The 20225-nt window shown below is 41.7% G+C and overlaps 1 protein-coding gene across 3 annotated transcripts; it reads left to right on the top strand.

The window, feature by feature from the left end:
• On the top strand, positions 1-20225 carry UBXN2A (UBX domain protein 2A). Of its 3 annotated transcripts, XM_030946329.1 has the most exons (8): positions 1-115; positions 326-507; positions 5938-5991; positions 7414-7549; positions 9343-9452; positions 11018-11158; positions 15838-16002; positions 18837-20225. In XM_030946329.1, the coding sequence occupies exons 3-8, from the start codon at positions 5951-5953 to the stop codon at positions 19123-19125; spliced, it is 882 nt and encodes a 293-aa protein (XP_030802189.1). In that variant the 5' UTR covers positions 1-115; positions 326-507; positions 5938-5950; the 3' UTR covers positions 19126-20225. The 3 variants fall into 3 exon arrangements, with proteins under 3 accessions (XP_030802189.1, XP_030802190.1, XP_030802188.1); XM_030946330.1 differs by lacking the exons at positions 1-115; positions 326-507 and adding an exon at positions 2161-2250; XM_030946328.1 differs by lacking the exons at positions 1-115; positions 326-507 and adding an exon at positions 2211-2577.

Below are 20225 nucleotides of genomic sequence, written 5' to 3'. Positions count from 1 at the left end.
GCATCTGATCTCGTCTGACAAAGGGGCATGAGATGGTTGTATTCATCTCATGAATACCCTGTTAGAGGTTTTTCAGCAGACACAGTCTGGGCTGTTTGCTTCTATTCACCACACGGTAAGAAAAGGACCATTTGCTTCTGTTCATCTAGCGTACTGCCAGAGAATAAGCTGTATTAAATGCACAGAGTCTAAAAGGATTTTAGTGATGTCTTGATTGTAACACTCTAACTTGAAAATTTCCAGCTTTAAAGAGAATATATTTTACATTATACAAGAGTTGCAGATCTTTCTTAAGATTTTTGTTATTCCTATGCTTTGTCAACAGTTTGGCTCCTAAGGGAGGACAGCACTACTTAGAAGAGCTTTTAAGAAACCAAATTCACTAGGACACTGATTCCTATTGTAGTAGGTCAGCATGTCTCCAGCTGTACTCTGATCTCCAGTAATAGACCTAATCTTCTAAATCAATAAGTGATTACAGCCAGGACACCTGCACCATTACACCAGGTAAGTCCAACCTCACCTCCCTCTATGCTTACCTTTGGGTTGGTCAAATTGTTGCTGAAAGAGCCCCCAGGAAAGGGTTAAGCATATTAATGAACTTGTGTGTTTAATGAAACAGAGATTGTGTACTTAAAATACTGAAAGAAAATTTTAAAACAGTTCAGCATTGCAAAACAACTTTATGATGTTTTAGCTTAGGGTTTTGTAAATTCCTTGACTTCTCTACAGTCGTGATATCTGTGGTTTAAGTTCTAAATATATAAAACCTGTTTAATAGAATCAGTAACACTTGTAACAAAGAAGTACCTTCTATTCTAAAATGTCAAAGTATTTTAAACACTAAACAAAACCAGGGAGAATAGAATCTCTGCAGTCAGTGTTTTGAAATATAAAACTCCATATATTTTAACTGAAACAAAAGGCAAATTTGTTACTATCTTCCCTGAAGATTCATAAGTAGGAGCTCTAATTAGATCTCATCCAGTTAAAACTTAACAATTAATCCAAACTGCCTTCAAAAGGATCAGTGCATTGTGATGTGCATTATAAAGAGAAAGAAATTATAGCTGTCAAGTGTCAGATTTTACTTCTGTTACTCACCCATCACTGAACTTTGAGACTAAGCATCTTATTTTAATATTTCTGAGCAATGTGATTTTAATTGTTGTGATTAAGGGATTGCAGAAACGTGTCCCACGTGAAGACGACACTCAATGAAGTATTACCTCTGCTTTTAGAATTACCTTTGATCGCACTTGTAAATTCGCAGTGGATTTCCCATTAATTAGTGTGAATTAGATAGTTGTGGCTGTTCAGTTTAGGTTAATTCTGAATGTTTTACAGTGCATCGCTAATTATTGGGGGAGAAAAAAACCCAACCCTTATTAAACAGCCCGCAGGTGCCCGTTCACCGTGCTCCATGTGTCTTTCTAGGGGCTGGCAGCTTCTCCGCGGTGTTGGCCTTGGATACTTGCATAGCTCCTGGCACCACCACGGGACCTCCTCGTCCCGCAGAGAGCGGCTTCTCCAAGGCCAAACACAGCGCACGGAACTCGGCTCAATCCTTCTTCCCGAGAATCCCATCCCATTTTCCCGTACGATTCACCCTCGGGAGTTCTGCTTCCCAGACATCGCGCCGCTCTTTTGTCCTCGGTGCGAGGCCTCGGCTGAGCTCCTTTTCACATGTGTCAACACTGGCCCGTAATTAGCGCTCGCCGCACAATGAGCCGCTGCCGCTCTGCAAAGGGCTCGGCGTGCGGCTGCTCCCGCCGGGGCCGCGGGGTTGGCCAGGTGCCCAAACACGGGCACCGTTCCCCACTCGTGTAGATGCCGCGGCTTGACAGACGGACACGCAGATCGTGTCCTTTGTTCCGCAGTCGGGACAGAGCTGCCTTCGCAGTCTCAGGCTGGGCAGAGATGTTTATCTCTGCTGTGCCAGGTCCTGCCCGGGCACCGCCGCAGCGGCGCGGGGATTCCGGTTCGTAAAGGTGGGCCGCAAGCACTCCAGCCCTTGCCTCTCCCCGGAGAACAGGACAGGGCAGGGCAGGGTAATCCCCGGGGAAGCCGCGTTCCCCCCGGCACAGCGGGTGCGGGTCCTTACGGACACCCCTTCGCTCCCCCCGCGGTACCGGGGCGGAGCTCTGCCCGCCCCGCCCGGCGGCGCCGCGCCTGCGCCGCTCAAGGCGGGACACTGAGGAGTTCCGCGGTGGGCGGTCGGTCCCGGGCTGGGCGCTGCGGGACGGGCGGGTGAGTTCTCTGCGGGGACAGGCTGGGCAGGGGCAGCGCCTTCCAGCTGAGCCGGCGCTCCCTCGGCTCCTGCTGGCGCTCGGACTTTGCCCACGACCGTCCCTGGGCGGGCGGGCTGAGCCTCCCCGCTGCCTCCGCCCTGCTCCGAACCGGCCGCGTCCCGCAGCAGGAGCGACCCTCGGGGGGCCCGGCCTGGCCCCTCCCGGGGCTCCCTGCGCGTTCCGCGTCCGTACCGTGCTATTGCCTCATCGCCTAAAAATACCTTCTGGCTGTTTGGCAGCGGCGGGTGGCACAGAGCGTGTGCCCGGCCTGGCTCTCGGGGAGCGGGTGAGTTCAGGTGTCGCAGCCGCGGGGTTGTCCCAAAATAGGTTCTTTGACCTGCTGTGCATGAGGCTAATCCGCACACAGAGCCGAGGTACTTGATTTATTTGTGGTTCTGAGCAGAAAGAAGGGCTGGGTGGTAAATCCACAAAGCCAGCACGACTATCCAAACTTCTCATGCTTTATACCTGTTAGCAAGCATAGACTTTAATGTTCACTGGCTACAAGTTTGCATAGTTCTCTTATTAGTGAGTATTCTGTCTTTATTGGTTACATTATTCTCTTCCTTCTCATGCTAAGTAGCCTGCGTGCTCAGTCTTTCTCTTCTTTTAGGTAGGTGATTTTCTTGAGTTGGTGACCTATAAGTTGCGTGTCATGATTTTTGCCCTGCCAGAATTACCTTTTACCCACTTGGAAGTGATATCAGCGCAGTTACTGAGCTGGCTTTATTAGTTTCTTATCATGGAAGTTCTGCCCAATGTCCTTGTGGCCTGTAAATTGTGCATTCTTTGCGTCCACCATCAGTAGTATATCCTTCTTCCCAAGCTTTGTTTAGCGTCCTTCCCTTTAGATCTGAGATAGTTGAAGCATATCAAGTCCTAAACCTTAACAAGGCAATTCTACAGACAAGTAATTTATCTTTCTAACACCTGGACATCAAGGTTGGGGACAGGTTTCTTTCTGAGTGCACAGCTCCTTTAGCCAGCTGGAGAGGAAGCATGATGAATGCTGTGGTTTGTACCTGAGCGCATCAGTCACGTTCAGGCCATTAGGTTTGATGCTCATCTCACTATTAATTTGTACTTGCCATTTCTCTGTAGCCTCCCGTCTCTCTGTGGCATGGTACAGTGCAATTTCAGCTGTAATTTCTGTTCTGTGCAGGGACAGACTGTGCTGTGAGCAGCTCTCAGCTGGAGAGTTTGTTCTGCCAAAGTTAGTAAGAGGTTAGCAGGCTTTCAGAGGAAGGGGCTGCATGTGCTTCTGTGGGTATTTCTGCCCTTCACAGCAAGGACAGCCTCACGGATAGTTTCTGGTTTTTTTCTCTTGTGTTAAAATAACTGGAAGTGTGGGCTCAGAAGTATTGACCATAAAATTATTTGCCAGAAAAAATATGCCTGTTGAGGGCTGCTTGTTTGGAAATCCTGGCTGTGAAAGGCCACTTCTGGGTCAGTGGCGCGTCTTGGTGGGGCTGGAAATCCCTGGGGCAGTGTGGGAATGGCCAGGAGTATCCTAACCCCAATTAATAGATGTAGCTGTGGTGGGCTGCTGGCATTTGCAGCTTCTTCCCATGTTTTAAATTTAGTTTCTGGAGGTGGTAGTTCAGTTCTGAGGTACTTTCTGCCACTGACGCAAAAATTACGTACCAAAATTCTTCGCATTTCCAGCAGCAGCTAGGGATGTCTGTCAGAAGTTGGTGGGAGGAGGTGGTTTGTGCTGGCTGGGTTGACATGCTGAGTTAAAGCGCTTGCAGTGCATTCTGATGGCTGTGTTCTAACAGCTTTTGGCCATAATAAACACCAATATGCTGTATAGGATGATTCTTCACCTAGAGAGATTAGCACAAACATTTCTTCTAAGTGTAATTGCTGTTGTACTTTAGAAGGAACAGCAGCTTTCACAGCTGACCAGTTTTGAATACTATTCATGCACATTTGAGGCCAGCCTAATGTAGCCAAAGAGCTAATTTGAAGAGCTGCTTCATTGTGTCTGTTTCTTTTTAACAGCTCTGATGACAAGTCACAGAGGATCAACAAAAGCAGATGGCAGGAGGTGGCTCTTGTTGCTTTGGGGAGTAGCCTACTGGAGTGAAAGATTAGAAGATAAGCACATTAACACAAACCACAAAGAATTACTTTTGGCTAAACACAAAAAAACCTACATGCCAGTGTTAAAACTGAATTTGAGAGAAGTTTGAAAAAATTACACTTTCTAAGCATTCCAGTTTCACTCTGCTCACTTGATACTGAGAGTTCTTTTTTTCCTGAGTGCAGTGCAGAGTTCCAAGAGCAACAAACAGATATGCATATAACATCATCATGTACCAGCACAGGCTTGCCTGATAGATGTAGGGCTCTGGCAGAACATTTGTGGGGGGAAAAAAAAGACTATACCTCATCTTGTGTGACATGTCAGAAGTGTGCAAAATATGTTTTGACTTAATGTGTAACAGCACCAGTTAAATTTAATATTGACTGTTGTAGGGTTTTTTTGGAGGCTTACATATTTTTCTACAGAATGTGTCTTACATGGATTTTAACTTTCAAGTTGAGAGAATGCCAGTATTCAAGTACCAAGGAGAATTAGTACTGCATGTGGTGGGGGGTTTGTTTGTTTGTTTGTTTTAATTTGTGCTGCAGTGGATGTTGTTTTCCCTTAAACTCCACATCTTGTTAAAATAGATCTCAAAATCATGTAAAATTCATATTAGTGGTGTTGTGCATGCTTGCTTTGTTCAGGAGTGTGATGGCTGTCACTGCTTAGTTTGATGCCACACACAATGTCATAACTTAATCCTGAACCTGCCAGGAGCAGACTATCATCTTTGTAACTACTGGTTGTCAGGGTTAACTCTCTGAACACAGTTGCAACTGAAAATTTCTGGTTTCCTGTGGGTTTTTCCAATTTTAGAGTGATTTTATTTTTTAAGGGTGTTTTTGGGAGTTTCTGGCTCTTAGTGACTTATGGCGACTTTCTTCAGAGCATTCAAAAGTGACTGTAATGAGATCAGTGTGGGATTCTTCATTTCTTTTGACTCAGCAGACTAATCCTGTATCATATTTAGTACTTACAAATCCAGGATTTTCATGCCAGCTGACAGTAGGCCAGAAATGATAATTCACAGTTTCTGAATTGCTGCAACAATGTCTTGAGGTAAGGTAGGAAGGGTAACCTGACAAATCTTGCCCCTTTAAGTAATGCACAGTTAAGGTGAAGGTCACTCAAATGCCTGCAGTGGCAGTGCAGTTTTTCTGCAACCATCTCATAATGCTGTGTAAAATCAGGGAAGTTTTAAACCATGCCATTCAGAAAGGATTGTTATTTTTTTCCCCACCCTTTACAGAAGTATGGGCATGTATTTTCACATCATACTGTTATTATTGTGAAATTTATTTTGTACATTTATGAAAAAGAAACCTTGCTCCTTAACGTCTGGAACAGATGTGTGGTTCATGTGTCATTAAATTAGAAACTGCAGGAAAACAAAGAACCATCTGGAGACTTGGTGGGGGCAAGGTTGAGGTTTCTGGTTAAATGTATTACCAACACAGGAAAAAATATAAAGAGTGCTTCAGCTACAAAAGGAGACAAAGTGTGATAGGCATTTTGTTTTGGTTTGGTTTTAAACCATTTTCTTTTTGTAATTAGGGGAAGCACCAGAATGAAAGACATGGACAATATCAAAACTGTAAAGAAGGAATGGTAGGTGCCAGTTCTCCCCATTTTTTGTCTTCCTTTCCCCTGCTGTTTGTGTCTCCTGTCATTACTTTTCAAACTTTATGTTAAATTCTAAAATACAGTATTTTTACTGTATTCATCTGTTCCGCATATACTGAAAGTTTCAAAAAAATCCTGTTGTTTTGCTGAAAGATTTTTCATATACCTGAAATGTTTCCTAGATGCAAAGAGCTGTGTAAATATTTTAATTTAAAATATTTAAAGGCAAGGCAGCCTTTCAAATTGCTAACTCACTGTGCAGCTCTGCATCTGATGTGGAAGTGTTTGCTTTTCCAGTTCTGTTTCTGAGTTAAAGCATAGTGAATACCTACATTAATGTTTCAAGTTTCTTTTGTTCTATTAGAAAACTAAAATGTGGACAGCATACTTTTGAAATTTCTTCTTTAAAGTTATTGAGGTTTTCTTTTGTTTAAGATGTTAATCTCCAGGGATTCCTAGTGGTGCATAGGTGCATTGCAAACAATTCAATTTTATGCAAATGTATCTAATTAGCATTCCAGTAAGTATTGCTGCTCTTGAATTCAATGCAGAGTTTTATGTAAAATTGGATAATTTTTCAAGAGCTGGGATTTTTATTTTCTGAATTGCTGAAAATAGACTTTTCTGAATCTCCCTTAGGAGTAACTCCTGCAATATTTACGAAAAGCTGCATAATCTTCTTACTATGCAAAGAACCTATACTGAGATAATCATTCAGTTGCATATTTCTGCATTTTGATTGGTGAAAATCTAACAAACAGCTGTCACATATACAGTGTTCTATAAAAAGATGTGGTTGATGCATCTTTTTTAATATCCTGGCAGTCTTCACAGTGTTGAAGGCTTCCATTGTATTTCTTCAGCATGCTGCAGTGGTGTTGAGTTACTTGAGTTTCCCTAATGCACATTCCAAAACAGTAATGGTGCTTCTGGGATGGTGCTAGGAATGGGGAAGTTCAAGTTGGGGTTGATGAGTAAATACTAGGGCAATTTTCTTGGTTTTTTTATAAACTTATGACAAGGGAGCCATATCATGGAATTGCTTTAAAGAAAGTCTTTCATTGGTGAGCAGCTAGGTGTATGATGGTTAGAAGTATGAATAATTTAACTTGCATTCCTAGCTCTGATACCAAGTTTAGAAGCTTTGCATAGATTAGTTCATCTTTTTTGATGATGTTCTTTAGCTTGTGCTTTTGAAGTGCAAATTGTAGCAGTTAGAGATTGGTAAGAAGTTTATAGAGAAGGCACAATGCAAAGTTGACCTGATGTTTTATACTCAGTAAACTGAGTAAGCTGGGTGCAGGGGAGTGTGCCTTCTATACTTCTTGGTGCTGAGATTCTGAGGTACCTACTTGTCTTCTAATGTGTCCTCTGAGGAGTCATTTATGCTTCTGTCTTTTTCTGCAGGATGTGTAAATCAGGAACTGATGATCAGATTTTGAACGGTACAGAACAAAACTGTGACTACTTTGTAGATAACCTTTTCGAAGAAGCTCAGAAGGTTGGTGCTGTGTATGTGCCCCCAGCTACAGTCAAGAACCAGGTAGGCAGTGAAGAAAAAAATAGTCATGTTTGTTATAACAGCATTCCAGGACTATTCTGGAGAACAGATACCGGAAGTCCAGCAGTCTTTTCCAGTCCATCAGTAAAAAAATGCACACAGAATTCAGAAAGCTGTAGGAACAGCCTCCCATCTCCCAGTCAGCCAGGCCTTTGCTACTGGGCTTTTGGTTCTCACTGCTTTATAGTTGGTTTAGAGTCATCCTAAAACTGATGCTGGCGTTGGCTAATGCACTTCTGTTTTATTAGGAAGGAGTGAGGTGAGCAGGAGTTCAAGGAATGACAAGTACTGTTACATAAGAAGTTATTTAAGGAGCTGCAGCCTTTTTATGCAGAGGCATAGCCCAAATATTTTTCATTTGGTCTTATTCATATAATTATGGTTGTAGTGGGATGTTCAGTGTGGGTTTGTATCTCAGTGATTCTCTCCTTTTCGTGTTTTTCTGTTACTCATCAGTGACTGGTAAGGGGAGGGAGAAAAGGCCATGTAGAACAAAGATGACAAGAAGAAATTTGGAGTGGGCATTGCTAGAAATTATGTTCATAAATCCTTAATTGACCCTCGAAGAAATGAAATGTCAGGAGCAATATCTTAAATTGCAGTCCTGAAATAGCGTTCCATGGCATTAGTTGTGTCAATGCTTAAATGGGAAGTTGGTGTGGAATAATTAGTCCATGTTAAATTTGCATTCTGGCTCACTGTAGAGGAACCTTCCCAAAATTAGAACTCTTTCCATATGCATTGGTGCCATGAGACACAAGAGTTTTTGATGGAATCTAATCTTGCTGAGTGCTGTCTGCTTCTTTTGACAGATCACCCAATGGAAAGACAAGGAATTCTGTTCAGCAGTTTGCACATGCTGTTTATTATGTAGCAGTCACCTAACAAGTCAAACTGGGAAAAAAAACCCAACAAACTTGTCAGGTGCTATCAAGCCTCATTCAAACTAATTTTCAGCTGAGGTGAATTCTGCATTTGTGGCCTCATCTGTGGCCAAGTATCTGCCAAGACAGTGTTATTGCAGGGATCAAACCTCAATAACCAAATGCTTCCTTAAATGGCATGGTGCATTAATATGAAAATACAATCTCAAATATCCGTCTTACAGTTGGAGAGATTTCAGTAAACATTGCAATGGCTACAGCTTGGAGTAGTGGATGATTTCTGGCAAAGTTAAGGAATTACTGAGAATTTATTTTTTCATTCCCATAACAACCAAGGTTTTGAATACACCCAGGAATTCTAGGGTAACATAAGTATATGACTGTCTGAAAGTAAAGTTTCTGATACTTCATTTCCTGAGTGAAAGGCTTCAGCATGCATAATCTCAATGCCTTTACTTTGAGAAAATCCTCCTGAATGATTGGAACAAGGCTTTACCCTATTAAATCCCCAGCTGGACTATTCTGGCACTTGGTGTTCCAACACCAGGCATGTGTGCTCTCAAATTAACTCTTGAAGAGTTGCAGCTGGCTGGGATAGTCCAGCTATTTTATATTTTTTCCTCTGCTGAATTGAAGGAGTGTTCTTGATCTAGGAAGCCAAAATGTTTGGGGGAAGGTTTGTTTATAACCCTGATTGACACAAGATACTTAGAAATATCACTTAGCCCTTGCAGTTGCTGTGCCTGTTGGCATGGGGCCAAGGCAGATTACAGTGAGGCTGCTCTCAGTATTTTTAGTCCATGAAGTGGATGATTTATAATCACAGGGTATGTGTGTATACCAAGCATCTTTTTCATCAGTGTTAGAATGAGAAATGTTCTTACTCTGTAGGTTGATGTAATCATTAAACTTTGGAAAAACGGGTTTACGGTAAATGACGGTGAACTTCGGAGCTATGCTGATGTTGCAAACCAGCAGTTCTTGGAGTCCATTAAAAAGGGGTAAGTGAGTTTTGTGTTCTTAACCAGCCTGAGTTTATGTGCTTTGGGCAGCACTTAGCTTATGCTCTAAATTTTTTACATGGCTTTGCTGCACTGCAGTGTCCCTGTAGGAGCACAGGCCCTGCCAGTCTTGTTCCTGCAGTGCTAATGGCTGTTGGAACATCAACAGGTTTAACACAGCTCTCAGTGGCAGTAGTTGTACAGTTGCTGATGAATAGATAAAAGCCAGTGTTGGCAGGGGGCACAGCAGGTGCACAATGAAATAAAGAATAAATCAGTGCCCAATAAGAGCTACAGATCAAATGGTATTTTGACTAATGAACTCAGTGCAAAAGGGGTTGAGCATTTCTGGTTTTATGGTCTTTTTGTTGATGAAAAGCCTTAAATGGGCACAGATGTTCTATGTGTCATCAAGCAACTCTGATCAGTCTTAAATTTCTGACATTTTTTCCAAGTACAAACTTGCTGTTGTGTATATATAACAATCTTACATAAATTCCTGTGTTAATAGCCATCTTACATTTTCCTTGTATTAAAAGTTTACGTGCTGTCCTGATTTCTGCTACTGTTTGCAGTTGTTGCTTTAAAAAAGGAGTTTGACCATACTAACCAGTGTTATTTTGAGCCTTTAATTTGTAGTCTGTTTCCTCACCCTGTACAAATGGAGAGAAGAATATAATTTTATGGATAATGTAATTTAATACCTCCTTATCAAGCATGTGAAATTACTAAGTCATTGTATTTTTTTATTTCCATATTTTGCTAGGCCACCAAAAATACTACTTTTACACTATTTCTCCTGTATGTCTGTCGCCTGTGTTAGTTGTAATAGCAATTAACTGCACTGTTTAAAGCCCTTTGTGTGCATTCATCAAAAGTTTACCACTTTTATTCCACTGTTTACCTGTGAAGATGCTAATTATGAGATGGTTTCTGCATAATCATTGATGGTGGAGAAGGATTCAGTACAGCCTCTGTGCCAGCTGAGCCCCACCACCCAAAACTGTACTGTCTGCCTCAGAGCTCAGAGGCAAAGGCATTGTTGTATTCTGCTTCATGCAATTAAAGCATTACCAAGGTGATGTTACTGCACTAAAGAGTGGAGCTGTTAGTGATGATATCATTTTTAGAAGCTGAGATCTGTGTTTGTCATTAAATACATTGTGTCTAAACTCAGTTCTTCCTCTTTAAAGCCTTTTTCTTTTTTTTTCCTATGGAGATAAAATAATTGAACCCTTTGCAGCAGTGTATGGCAACACTCAACTTCCTACACATTATGTGTTTAGAGTGGTAACTGCTGAGTAAATTTGAACATCATTCAACAACTTGCATCACAGGGTTTTTTTTAATTGTATACTTTCTAGTTAATTTGCTATTCAGGAACTTGAAGTTATTTGTATGCTATGCATTTAACCTAATTCTTAGTGAATACTTGTGAAGATGGTTTTTAAAAGCATCATCCTTGAAGGGCCAAATGTTGAACAGGTATTAATCATTGGTCTATTTTGTGTACTGAAAACAGTATAATACCTTTTTTTTTGACCTTTTGTTTTTTTTTTCTTAAGCGAACTGCCTTTTGAGCTGCAAAAAGTTTTTGATAAGGAGGAGGTAGAAGTGAAAGTGGAAGATAAAAAGGATAAGGTGTATTTGTCATCGAAAAAGCCGATGTTTCATCCCTTTTCTGGACATGGTTACAGATTAGGAAGGTGAGTAGGCTGGTGTGATCTATGATTGAGTAGCTGAAGGGAACTATACCCGTGGTGAAGGATCAAAATTCAGGTGGCAAGCAATCTCTGGAGTTTTCTAGTCTAAAATCCTGCTCAAAGCAGGGTCATCTGTGGAGACAGATGAGGTTACTTAGGCTTTTATCCAATTGGGTCTTGAAATCCCATAAGAGCAGAGGCTGTGCAGTGGCTATGCAGCCTTGAGTGCTGTACTGTCCTTATGGGAAAGAATGTTTTCCTTATATCCAGTCTGAATGCCTCTCATTGGAATTTCTGTCCACCATAATGAGCTTCACCTCTTCCTGCAGACCCTGGCAGGCTGCTTTTATGTGCCCCACAACGACCACCATCTCTTCCGCAGGCTGAACAAGCTGCTCTCTTCCAGCATCTGCTGACAGTTGAGAGCTCCATGCTGCAGGCATCTTGGTGTCTCTCCATGAAGCTTGGGGGATAATTGGCTCCCACAATCCACTGGACGTGTTGCTGTGTTGATAGAGACAGGAAGCTCTTGGCTTTCTGTGTTCAAGGTCTCAATATTAGCAGAATTGTTTCCAGCTGAAATGCCGTCACTCTTCTATTCCATGATTTTAGAGAAAACAATCTCTTTTTAAGCTGTATTAGCAGTAATTTGAGAAGAGGGGGAAGTATGACAATCCCATAAAGAGAACCAAAGAAGTAAGAGGTTACTTTGCATTCTCTTAAAATTGTTCAGCAATTAATCATGCATGTATTGCAGTAAGGCATTTTAGCATTCTACAGTGATCTGTGTCTTTTTTGTAGCTGAAGCGTGTCGGCCGCTCATGCCAATGCTGAAACTGGACTTGATTTACAACCAAACTATTGTATTTTGGAAGGCTGTTGTAGGGCAACATGCCAGGAGTTCATTTATTTGATCCCTGTGACTTTTGCTTACTCCAGCCACATTATCTGCTTGACATATCCCTGTCATGCAAGACTTGTGTGCCTGTAGAAGCAGGCTTTGGCCTAGGGACCAGGACATGTTCTGTGACCAGGTGGCACTGCTGAGTGACCTGCAGGCTGGAGTTCCCAAGCTGTGGTGCAGCCTTAGGTGAACAGCTTGTTTCAATTAAGTGGGAAGGGTTTGGCTGTTAAGGCCCAGAGCTTGTGCTGAGGGAAAGCCTGACCTGGGCAGGAACAGCTGAGGCAGGGGAGGATGATAATGTGCAGAGCAAAAGACTGATAAAGGTAAAGGGTGAGTGGTTCCAGGCTGACTCAGAGAAGCAAGTGTCTGTTTTATGAGTTTCATCTGTTTCTGGAGTACAGACCATTGAGTAGATACAATGGGAAAACCTTCCCTTGAGAGATGGGTGGGATGCTGCAAGATTTGCTTTTGGTGACGTGAAAATCCTGAGCAAACAGAGGTCAAGAACTTAACCTTGTTATGTCTACAAGTAGAGCTGTTCATAACAACACCAAAAAGATCTTCAGTGTGCTGGGTTTCTGCTGCTAAGCAGTACTAAATGCTGGGTTGTTCAGTCACTGCTTGTGCTCTGCCATGCCTACAGCAAGTAATGATCTTGCTTCCCAGTAGGCAAGTTAGGTTTCAGAAACATGCTAATCTGTGAATTTCAGTTCGCTGGTCTTGTACACGGAGACGTTCTATTTTTTATTTTTTCCCTACTCTTCTTTGTCTATTCTGTGCTGTGCTATCAAAGCCTTTTCCTTAAAAACAAGTAGATATTAGTGCTGATGTTGGAACCATGAGCCATAAGTATTCCTACGCCATGAAGTAGTGCTCACTTTCTGCTGTTAATAAATTGCATGAACCACCCTTGCAGCAGAAAAGCTTTGTGGGGCAGCACCAGAGCTAACTGAGACCTGGAACAAGTTTTAAGCTATAGAACTCCTTTTCTGCAGTTGCATTTGTGTGATTAGTCAGAAATGAGAGACACAAATGACTGAAGAGTTTACTTTAGCTTATAGCCTACCTAAACCTCTGCTTAGCAAATAAACTTATAAAATTAATCTTGTATATTTTGTCAACTGTTTCCAGGTGGAGGGATTTTGTAATGGATGAACCATTTTGAATTGGTCTATTGACTAGTTCTCAAAACATTAGTTGGAGGATCTGGAAATAACATATATGTTGATATAGCTCAGACAAGCTTGATCCTCTGCCTTTTTGTTCTACAGGAGAAATAAGTAAGACATATCAAAATTTTCCAATGTGCCTTATGAACCTGTGTAACTAATGGGTATACTCTGTTTTATCTAACACTGTCCAGCTGAATTTCATAGTTTGGGATTTATGACTAGATTTTCAACCCCAGTTTTCTATTGAGCTAATCTGTGCATCTCTGAGACAGCCTCAGAAACATGTTAATTAAACTATTGACTGAAATCCCTTGTAGCAAAGCAAGCTTGCTCTGTAACCTCATTAGGCTAAAGCATTGTGTGTCAAGCTGCCTAACCATCAGTCAGGGTAAGGCATGATACCTAACTGCTGGACTTTCTCTTGTCAGAAAATTGACAGGATGCTCTTAGGTCTCTTCGATCTCCAGTTTACATCTTCTGTTGATAATCTTATAAAAGAATAAGCCTTAAAAGGAGTTACAATGCTTCGATCTCAGGCTAATAAGACTTAGATTCTTGGGGTTTGGCTTTAGTCAAAGCTCCCACCACTAGATGGCTTTATTTGTCACTTCTGCAAGAGAAAAGTTTTTACATATAGAAGTGCTTTAGATCTTGGTGAATACAGATGCCCTAGCATTCTCTTAAAGCTTCACTTAATGTGCTGGCTTCAGTCTCACACACACTTGCTATCGAAAGAATCACCTCCAGTGCCTGCTGCATGTGGAGTTGTGACTGTGAAGGAGGTTGGTTTGGGAATGACACCAAAATCGATGTCCTTCAAGGCAGTTGTCTGAGCTACAGCTGAGACTGGTGTAGCCCAGCCCAGCCTGAACCAGACACTACAGCTGGACACATCTGCAGCCTCTGCTGTCCTGGAGGCAGCTCACTCACAGGAGTTCTGCAGTGTCTGAACCAGCAAGAGCTGGGATTGCTGGACTGAAGTATGAGTTGAAATTTCTTTTTTTTTTTTTTTTTGCTTGCAAAACTGTTTAATATTTTCTTGCTGGTACTTTTATTCCTGATCTGGAGGGCAGTTAAGTTTTATTTTGTATTGTGGTCAAGCATGAACAGAAGTTGTTTGTGAGGCAGGTGGGTTCTAGTACATCACCTGTAGTAGGAATGCCTGAATATTTTACAGATGTGCCTCTTGTAATTTGTTGGTGCCAAGTCCCTGTGCCCCAGCTGATTTCTGCGTAATACAAAACAGTTCTGTACCTCTTACCTGTCTCCACAGTGAACATCTCTTATTGCTCGCTTGGAAATGAGATTTCTTGATTCTCATTCTTTTTGCTGTTTCTGTGGAAGATACAAAAAAGTGCCTCTGCTGGCTAATAACCTAGAAGTCAGGGCAGCGCTTAAATGGGCAATAAAAGGTTTTGAAAAAGCTCTGACTGAAGTTGCACTTAAGACTTCAGCTTTATTAGCCTGAACATATTAAGTCTTTAGCTAATAATAAATTAGCTGTGACTTTTCTGCCTTATGAATAAACTAATACAGGTACAAGAACATAAGAACGGGATTTGTCTGCAAAGCAGGTGTGCAACATAGTTACAACTGTTACTCTATGGACTTCAGTTACCCGCTTTTCTCTCAAGGAGCTGTAACTTACCAGTTTTCTGTGCAAAGAGCTTTTCTGCAAACTGCCATGTAGTGCTCATGTAGTCTGTGACCACAGCTGAGCTCAGAGGAGAAATGGTAACTCCTTAAATCACTGCTGTTGTTCTGCAAGCAAACATCTGGTTATACTCACGGGACTTGAAAATGTGCCCATTGGATCAGGCCCATTGAGGATTTAAACTGTACATGCTGAACAAGCTTAGTCATGAAAGAAGCACTAAGCTCTAGGCATTTCTTCAGCATAACATTTTTTGCCAGCAGTTTTTTTGTTTGTATTTTAAGACTATGCACTTGGACTGAGGTTGATGTATTCTGTTAAGTCATTTTATGAATCTTTGCCCCTGTGGTTTGGTCAGCTGTGGAAAATGCCTTAGGAGAAAAAATCCAACTGCTGTGTGCATCCGTCTGGGTTTTTCACATTAAGTCAATTTTTCTGATAGATGAGTAATTCTTCTAAGCTGAGATAGATGATGCTGGAGTCTAAATCAAGGCTAACAACATTCAGTTAAATTGAATTACTGTAATCACATTACCCTGAAAATGAACTTTGAGTATGCAAATTCAATACTCAACCCCCTTTAAATTTCACCTGTGTGATTAGAGTACAAAAATGCGTGAAGAATCTTCAGACAGTTTTGTCTCTTGTATATTCATATTTAATCCTCTGATATTTAAAGCTCCTTTCCATCTTATAAAAATGTTAAACACAAGCAAACTGAAATTCTTTAGCATGTTTTAGTCTGTAAGTGAAAATAATGGCATACATGTAGGAAAAAAAGGAAGAAAGAAAAAAGCTGATATTTCTGTTAATGTTCCTATATTTGTTAAAATAAAAAGTCATCAGCACACTCTGCTATGGGGCAGAAAGCTCCAGAAGCAGAGGTCTGGGGGGAAGTTTGAACTTGCATGTGAATACAGCAGCCATAACCTCATGTGGCTTTTCTTTTCAGTGCTACTCCAAAGATAATCTCTCAAGTGAGAGACAATCATCCCGGACCTGATGACAAAAGACACCTGCCTTTAGTACCCTTGAATGATTTGGAGCCTATCACCAATGTCCAGATCTGGTTAGCTGATGGGGAAAGGATAATTCAGAAATTCAATGTTTCTCACAGGTAGGATTTATTTAACCACTGTCATATATATTTGCATCTGAACTATATGACTTAATGCCTGTACATTTAAGTCTTTAATTATTATGACTAGTCTACCTCCTCACTGCTCTTAGCACTTGGACTGCTCTTCAGTTGTATTTGGAAAATCTTTGAAAATTTGAGAAACCTTTTAGCTGACAAGCAAACATAAGAGAAATGTGAACTGTTAAAAGTCAGTTCATAACTGAGTGTAAAGGAAAATCTGAGGAAACTGTAGGAGTTCTTTGTAAGTTAGTGAAAGTTAAGGTGTACATATTGCTCTTTACTGGAAGAAAGAGCTTTTAACATGATAGATCTCCCACAAAACAAATACATCTGGAACAAATGGCTTAGTAAAAAGCCTGCTGGTCATTGGGCATAGGCAGTACCACATGTGAGAGCTGGAGAAAGGGACTTAGAGTTAAGCCAGAGAAACCTCTGGGGAGGGCTGGAGTTGGTGCACTGGGCAGGGAGTTCATCCCCTGCATGTCAACATGGACAGAATAGAATGCACACAGTGTGTTTAACTCTTAATTAGTAAAATTTCTGGTTCCCAAAGAGGCTTAGAAATGAGGATAATGTCAGAAGATGTCAGCACAGCACATGTATGCAGGAGCTTTGAGAAAGTGGGATTAACACTTTACCATTAAATTGCAGAGCTACTGTCTTTAGAGACCTTTCTCAATTCTGAATTTGAGAAATCACTGAAGTACTGTACAGTCATGTCATGTGGAAAGGATATGTTGCCTGTGCTTCTCTGTGAAGCAGTTTGAAGGTATCACAGATTTAATACAAGCCAGGCTGCTGTCAAGATAAACTCTGTATGTCTGTGGCTGGTCAGAAGGAAAGCTCAGCTGTTGAAGGTTAATGACTGTAGTGTTTTCTTTGACTTGTACTAATTTATTACTGTTAGCAGCCTGATATATGAACTGAAACACTGTTGTGATGTACTGCTGAAGGGTAAATTGCTATTTTAATTATCAATACTTCATTGAAGGGCTTCATATCTCAATTATTCCAGGTCCCACACACTTAAGTATATTTAGAAGCTTTTTGTCTTCATAGTAAATAACCATTTGAACAGCTGCTAAGTGTTTTTGAGAGGAAAAACACATCTGAGATAAGCAGAAAAACAGCTTTACTGGTGTAATGCTCTTTTTGAAGTGCAATAAATATGTGCAATAAATATTCTGTCATAACATAGCCTCTTGCCACAAGACCAGCACATTTAGGTTAGTACTGCTGTACACAGTACTTGTGTCTAACCTGATAAGAACCAGAGGGAAATCCTTTTAGAGCACATGTCCTTGAGAGTGATGATTGCATACACAGCACTCCTTTCAGTGCGCGAGACAGCTATTTGTTAACTAAGATATAGATTAATAGCATGTAACACATATGTAGCACATTACCCAGTGTCTGGGTAAATTGATGACTTTTAGCCCTTGGCAGTTAGATTGTGTCGGTGCCACAGTAACTGCTGGCTTAGATGTCAGTTGATTACTGGTGAAAGATGGGAGCAGAAGCACAGGAAGCATTGTAGTGTTGCAGTGTGGGGAACTGAGACATGAGAGTCAGCAGCTAGGAGAGCAGAACTGTAGGAACAGCTCACAGAGCTGTGTCCTGGATTGAGTTGTGTCCCCTCTTCAGCACTTAATGTGTTTGTGTGACCCTGGAGCATCAGGTATAGAGCCTGGAAAGGAACTTGTTCACCCAGAAGCAGAGAGCTGGTGGCTAATTGCCTGAGTTGCTCTTGGAACCCAGTGAAATTTGATATAATGCATGTAGACACCTGTAAATGTCCAACCAAAAATTTAGTCCTGCTTGAGGTTTTTCAGACTCTTGACTTACAAGACCAAGCAGTGTCTCTGTGTTGAGGTCTGTGTGCACAGGAATCAGTTTTTGTTTTGCTGGCTGTCTGTCCTAGAGAGTGGCTTGGAAACTCTCGGGCATCTGTACTGCTAAAATGTTAGGATGGCATTGCCCCAAGCCAGCCAGCACTTCTTCAGTCAATACCTAACCATCCATGGTTCAGCTGTTAGCTCAGGTGCTGGACCATTCCCAGGAGACAGTGAACCTCGTGGGAGACCCTGTGCACGGGGGAGAGGAAGGATGAATTTAGCAATTTGCCAGCAGCCAGTCTGCCAGTTGGCCTCAGGACCAGAGACTGGACATTGATACTATGTTAATCTTATTCATACAGATGTATCTTCTCATCTTCATTTTCTAATTAAATGAGCCGATCCTGATTCTTCCACAGCAAAACTTGTGTCTTGCTCAGTTGTTGCAAGGCTCTTCACGGACAGCTTGACTCTAGTGAGTTCACCATGCCCCTGCTTTGGGAGGATGGGACTATATGTAGACCTACTCAATGTATCAGCTGTCCAAATAGTTTTTGCAAAGCCTTTTTCTTTGTTTTTATTATGGTTCTGCTACATGAACCACACACTGGAGGCATCTTTATTTTGGCTCTTGGCTACAGAGCCCTCAGGTCAGAGCTCCACCAGCTGGTTAGGAAATGGTAGGTGTGTGTAGCTACCATCTGAGCCACAATGGTGCATTTGAGTGCTCAGAATAAGATACTCGTGCTTGTCCCCTTGGGACTACTCAGAGCATGCAGACCTTGGTCCTTACCTCCCAAGTGGATCAGGCATTTCCGGATACCACCTCATGTGCATTGCTCCAGTTCTGTGCTGTCAGGTATTCCATGCCGTGCTGTTTTATTCCTGTCCCATGGTGGCAGTGCATGTTATGCGCGTGTGTGGGGACTGCAGTGCCGAAACTCTAATACTGAGTTTATCTTTCTCTCTTCTCAGAATCAGCCATGTCAGAGACTTCATAACAAAGTATCAAGCATCTGAGGGAAGTGTTCCCTTCACACTGACCACCTCCCTGCCTTTTCGAGAGCTGCAGGATGAGACACTCACGCTTGAGGAAGCAAAGTTGCAAAACGCCGTTGTTGTTCAGAGACTTCGGAAAACAACTGAACCTTTCAGACTCTTAGTGATAAAAGCACCTGAAAATGACTACAAAAGTGCTGCTACACCTAATGGACAACTCAAGAATGAGCAAAAAAATGCTATCAATAGTACAAGATCAAATTAGCTTCATAACTGACCAAAAATTATCTGCAGGGTGAACTAGGCAAAACCAAAAATGTAACCAGCAATATGTGGATGCCCTCACATCCTCATGCACTGTGCTCTTAGAGAGCAGAATGGGTGCTGTGCTGTCGTCTGCTATAATAGAGGTATTTTCAGCTAAATTGGGTGGTCAGAGCCTGGCTATGTAATGTAGCAGAGCTAACTGTACAGCAGATCATCCTTAGAATTTCCTTAGGTAAAAAGCTTCTTAGTATTTAATAAGTGTGTCTAGGTGGAACAGTTCTCTGAGACTTAACTACTGATAGCACCTTTTAAGGAAAAATAGTATTTATTTTTGCACTTTGGACTAAAGTGAAACATTTCACTTATATTGTAGTGTAAACTGCTGCAGTTTGCATTCTTCTCTCAGTAACTCTTTGACAACCAATACTGCAAGCAAGCTCACATTTGAACTCTACCTTGAAAATCTTCAGGATGTAACTTTTGTCACAAGATCTGCAGTGTAATAATGTTCTGTCAAGTTTCCACATGGTGGTAGGTGCATGTGTGAGAAGATACAAACGAGATAGTTTGGTGCATACTGCATATGAAGTGCCTCGAAGTAAGCTCTGAAGGAATTGTTCTTATCAATGATTGAAGTGGTTTCTGCTTCTTTTGGGCTGCTACGGGTGTCTTGCAGGTCAGGTGATGTTAAACTACCTAGCTCATCAGCATAGGGACCCACTTGTAGCTTTGTCACACAGAAACTTCAGCTGTTTTGGCTATCACCAAGTAGGAGTAGTAGTTGAGAGGGACGCAGTTGTTTTTGTACTGTTTATCTGCCTCTCTCCTGAGCTGCCCAGCTGATGGAGACACCAATTGCATGTGGTCAAGTTTCAAAGCTGTTGAAAATCCTTACTTGAAAACTGACATTTTTCTCTCCACTTTGCCCCATTTCCATCCAAATCTTTTATTTTGCTGTTCATGTACTTGAGGCATAAGTTTGTAGCCAACTATTCCATGTTTTGCTAAAAGAGAAAACAACGTAAAGACTTAATATTTTGTACTGTGTTTACTAAGCCTGTGGGTTTGTGAACGGAACTAAAATCTCCAGGTAAGACA

This window comes from Camarhynchus parvulus, chromosome 3 (genome assembly GCF_901933205.1).
Source record: "Camarhynchus parvulus chromosome 3, STF_HiC, whole genome shotgun sequence".
NCBI lineage: Eukaryota > Metazoa > Chordata > Aves > Passeriformes > Thraupidae > Camarhynchus > Camarhynchus parvulus.
The sequence above is the reverse complement of the archived record's forward strand: the minus strand, read 5'-3'. Positions and strand labels throughout refer to the sequence as shown.

Coding starts and splice junctions, on each gene's coding strand:
- UBXN2A (XM_030946329.1), top strand. CDS start 5,951: ATGAAAGACATGGACAATATCAAAACTGTAAAGAAGGAATG. Junction 7,550..9,342: donor CAGCTACAGTCAAGAACCAG/GTAGGCAGTGAA, acceptor CTTACTCTGTAG/GTTGATGTAATCATTAAACT. Junction 9,453..11,017: donor TTGGAGTCCATTAAAAAGGG/GTAAGTGAGTTT, acceptor TTTTTTCTTAAG/CGAACTGCCTTTTGAGCTGC.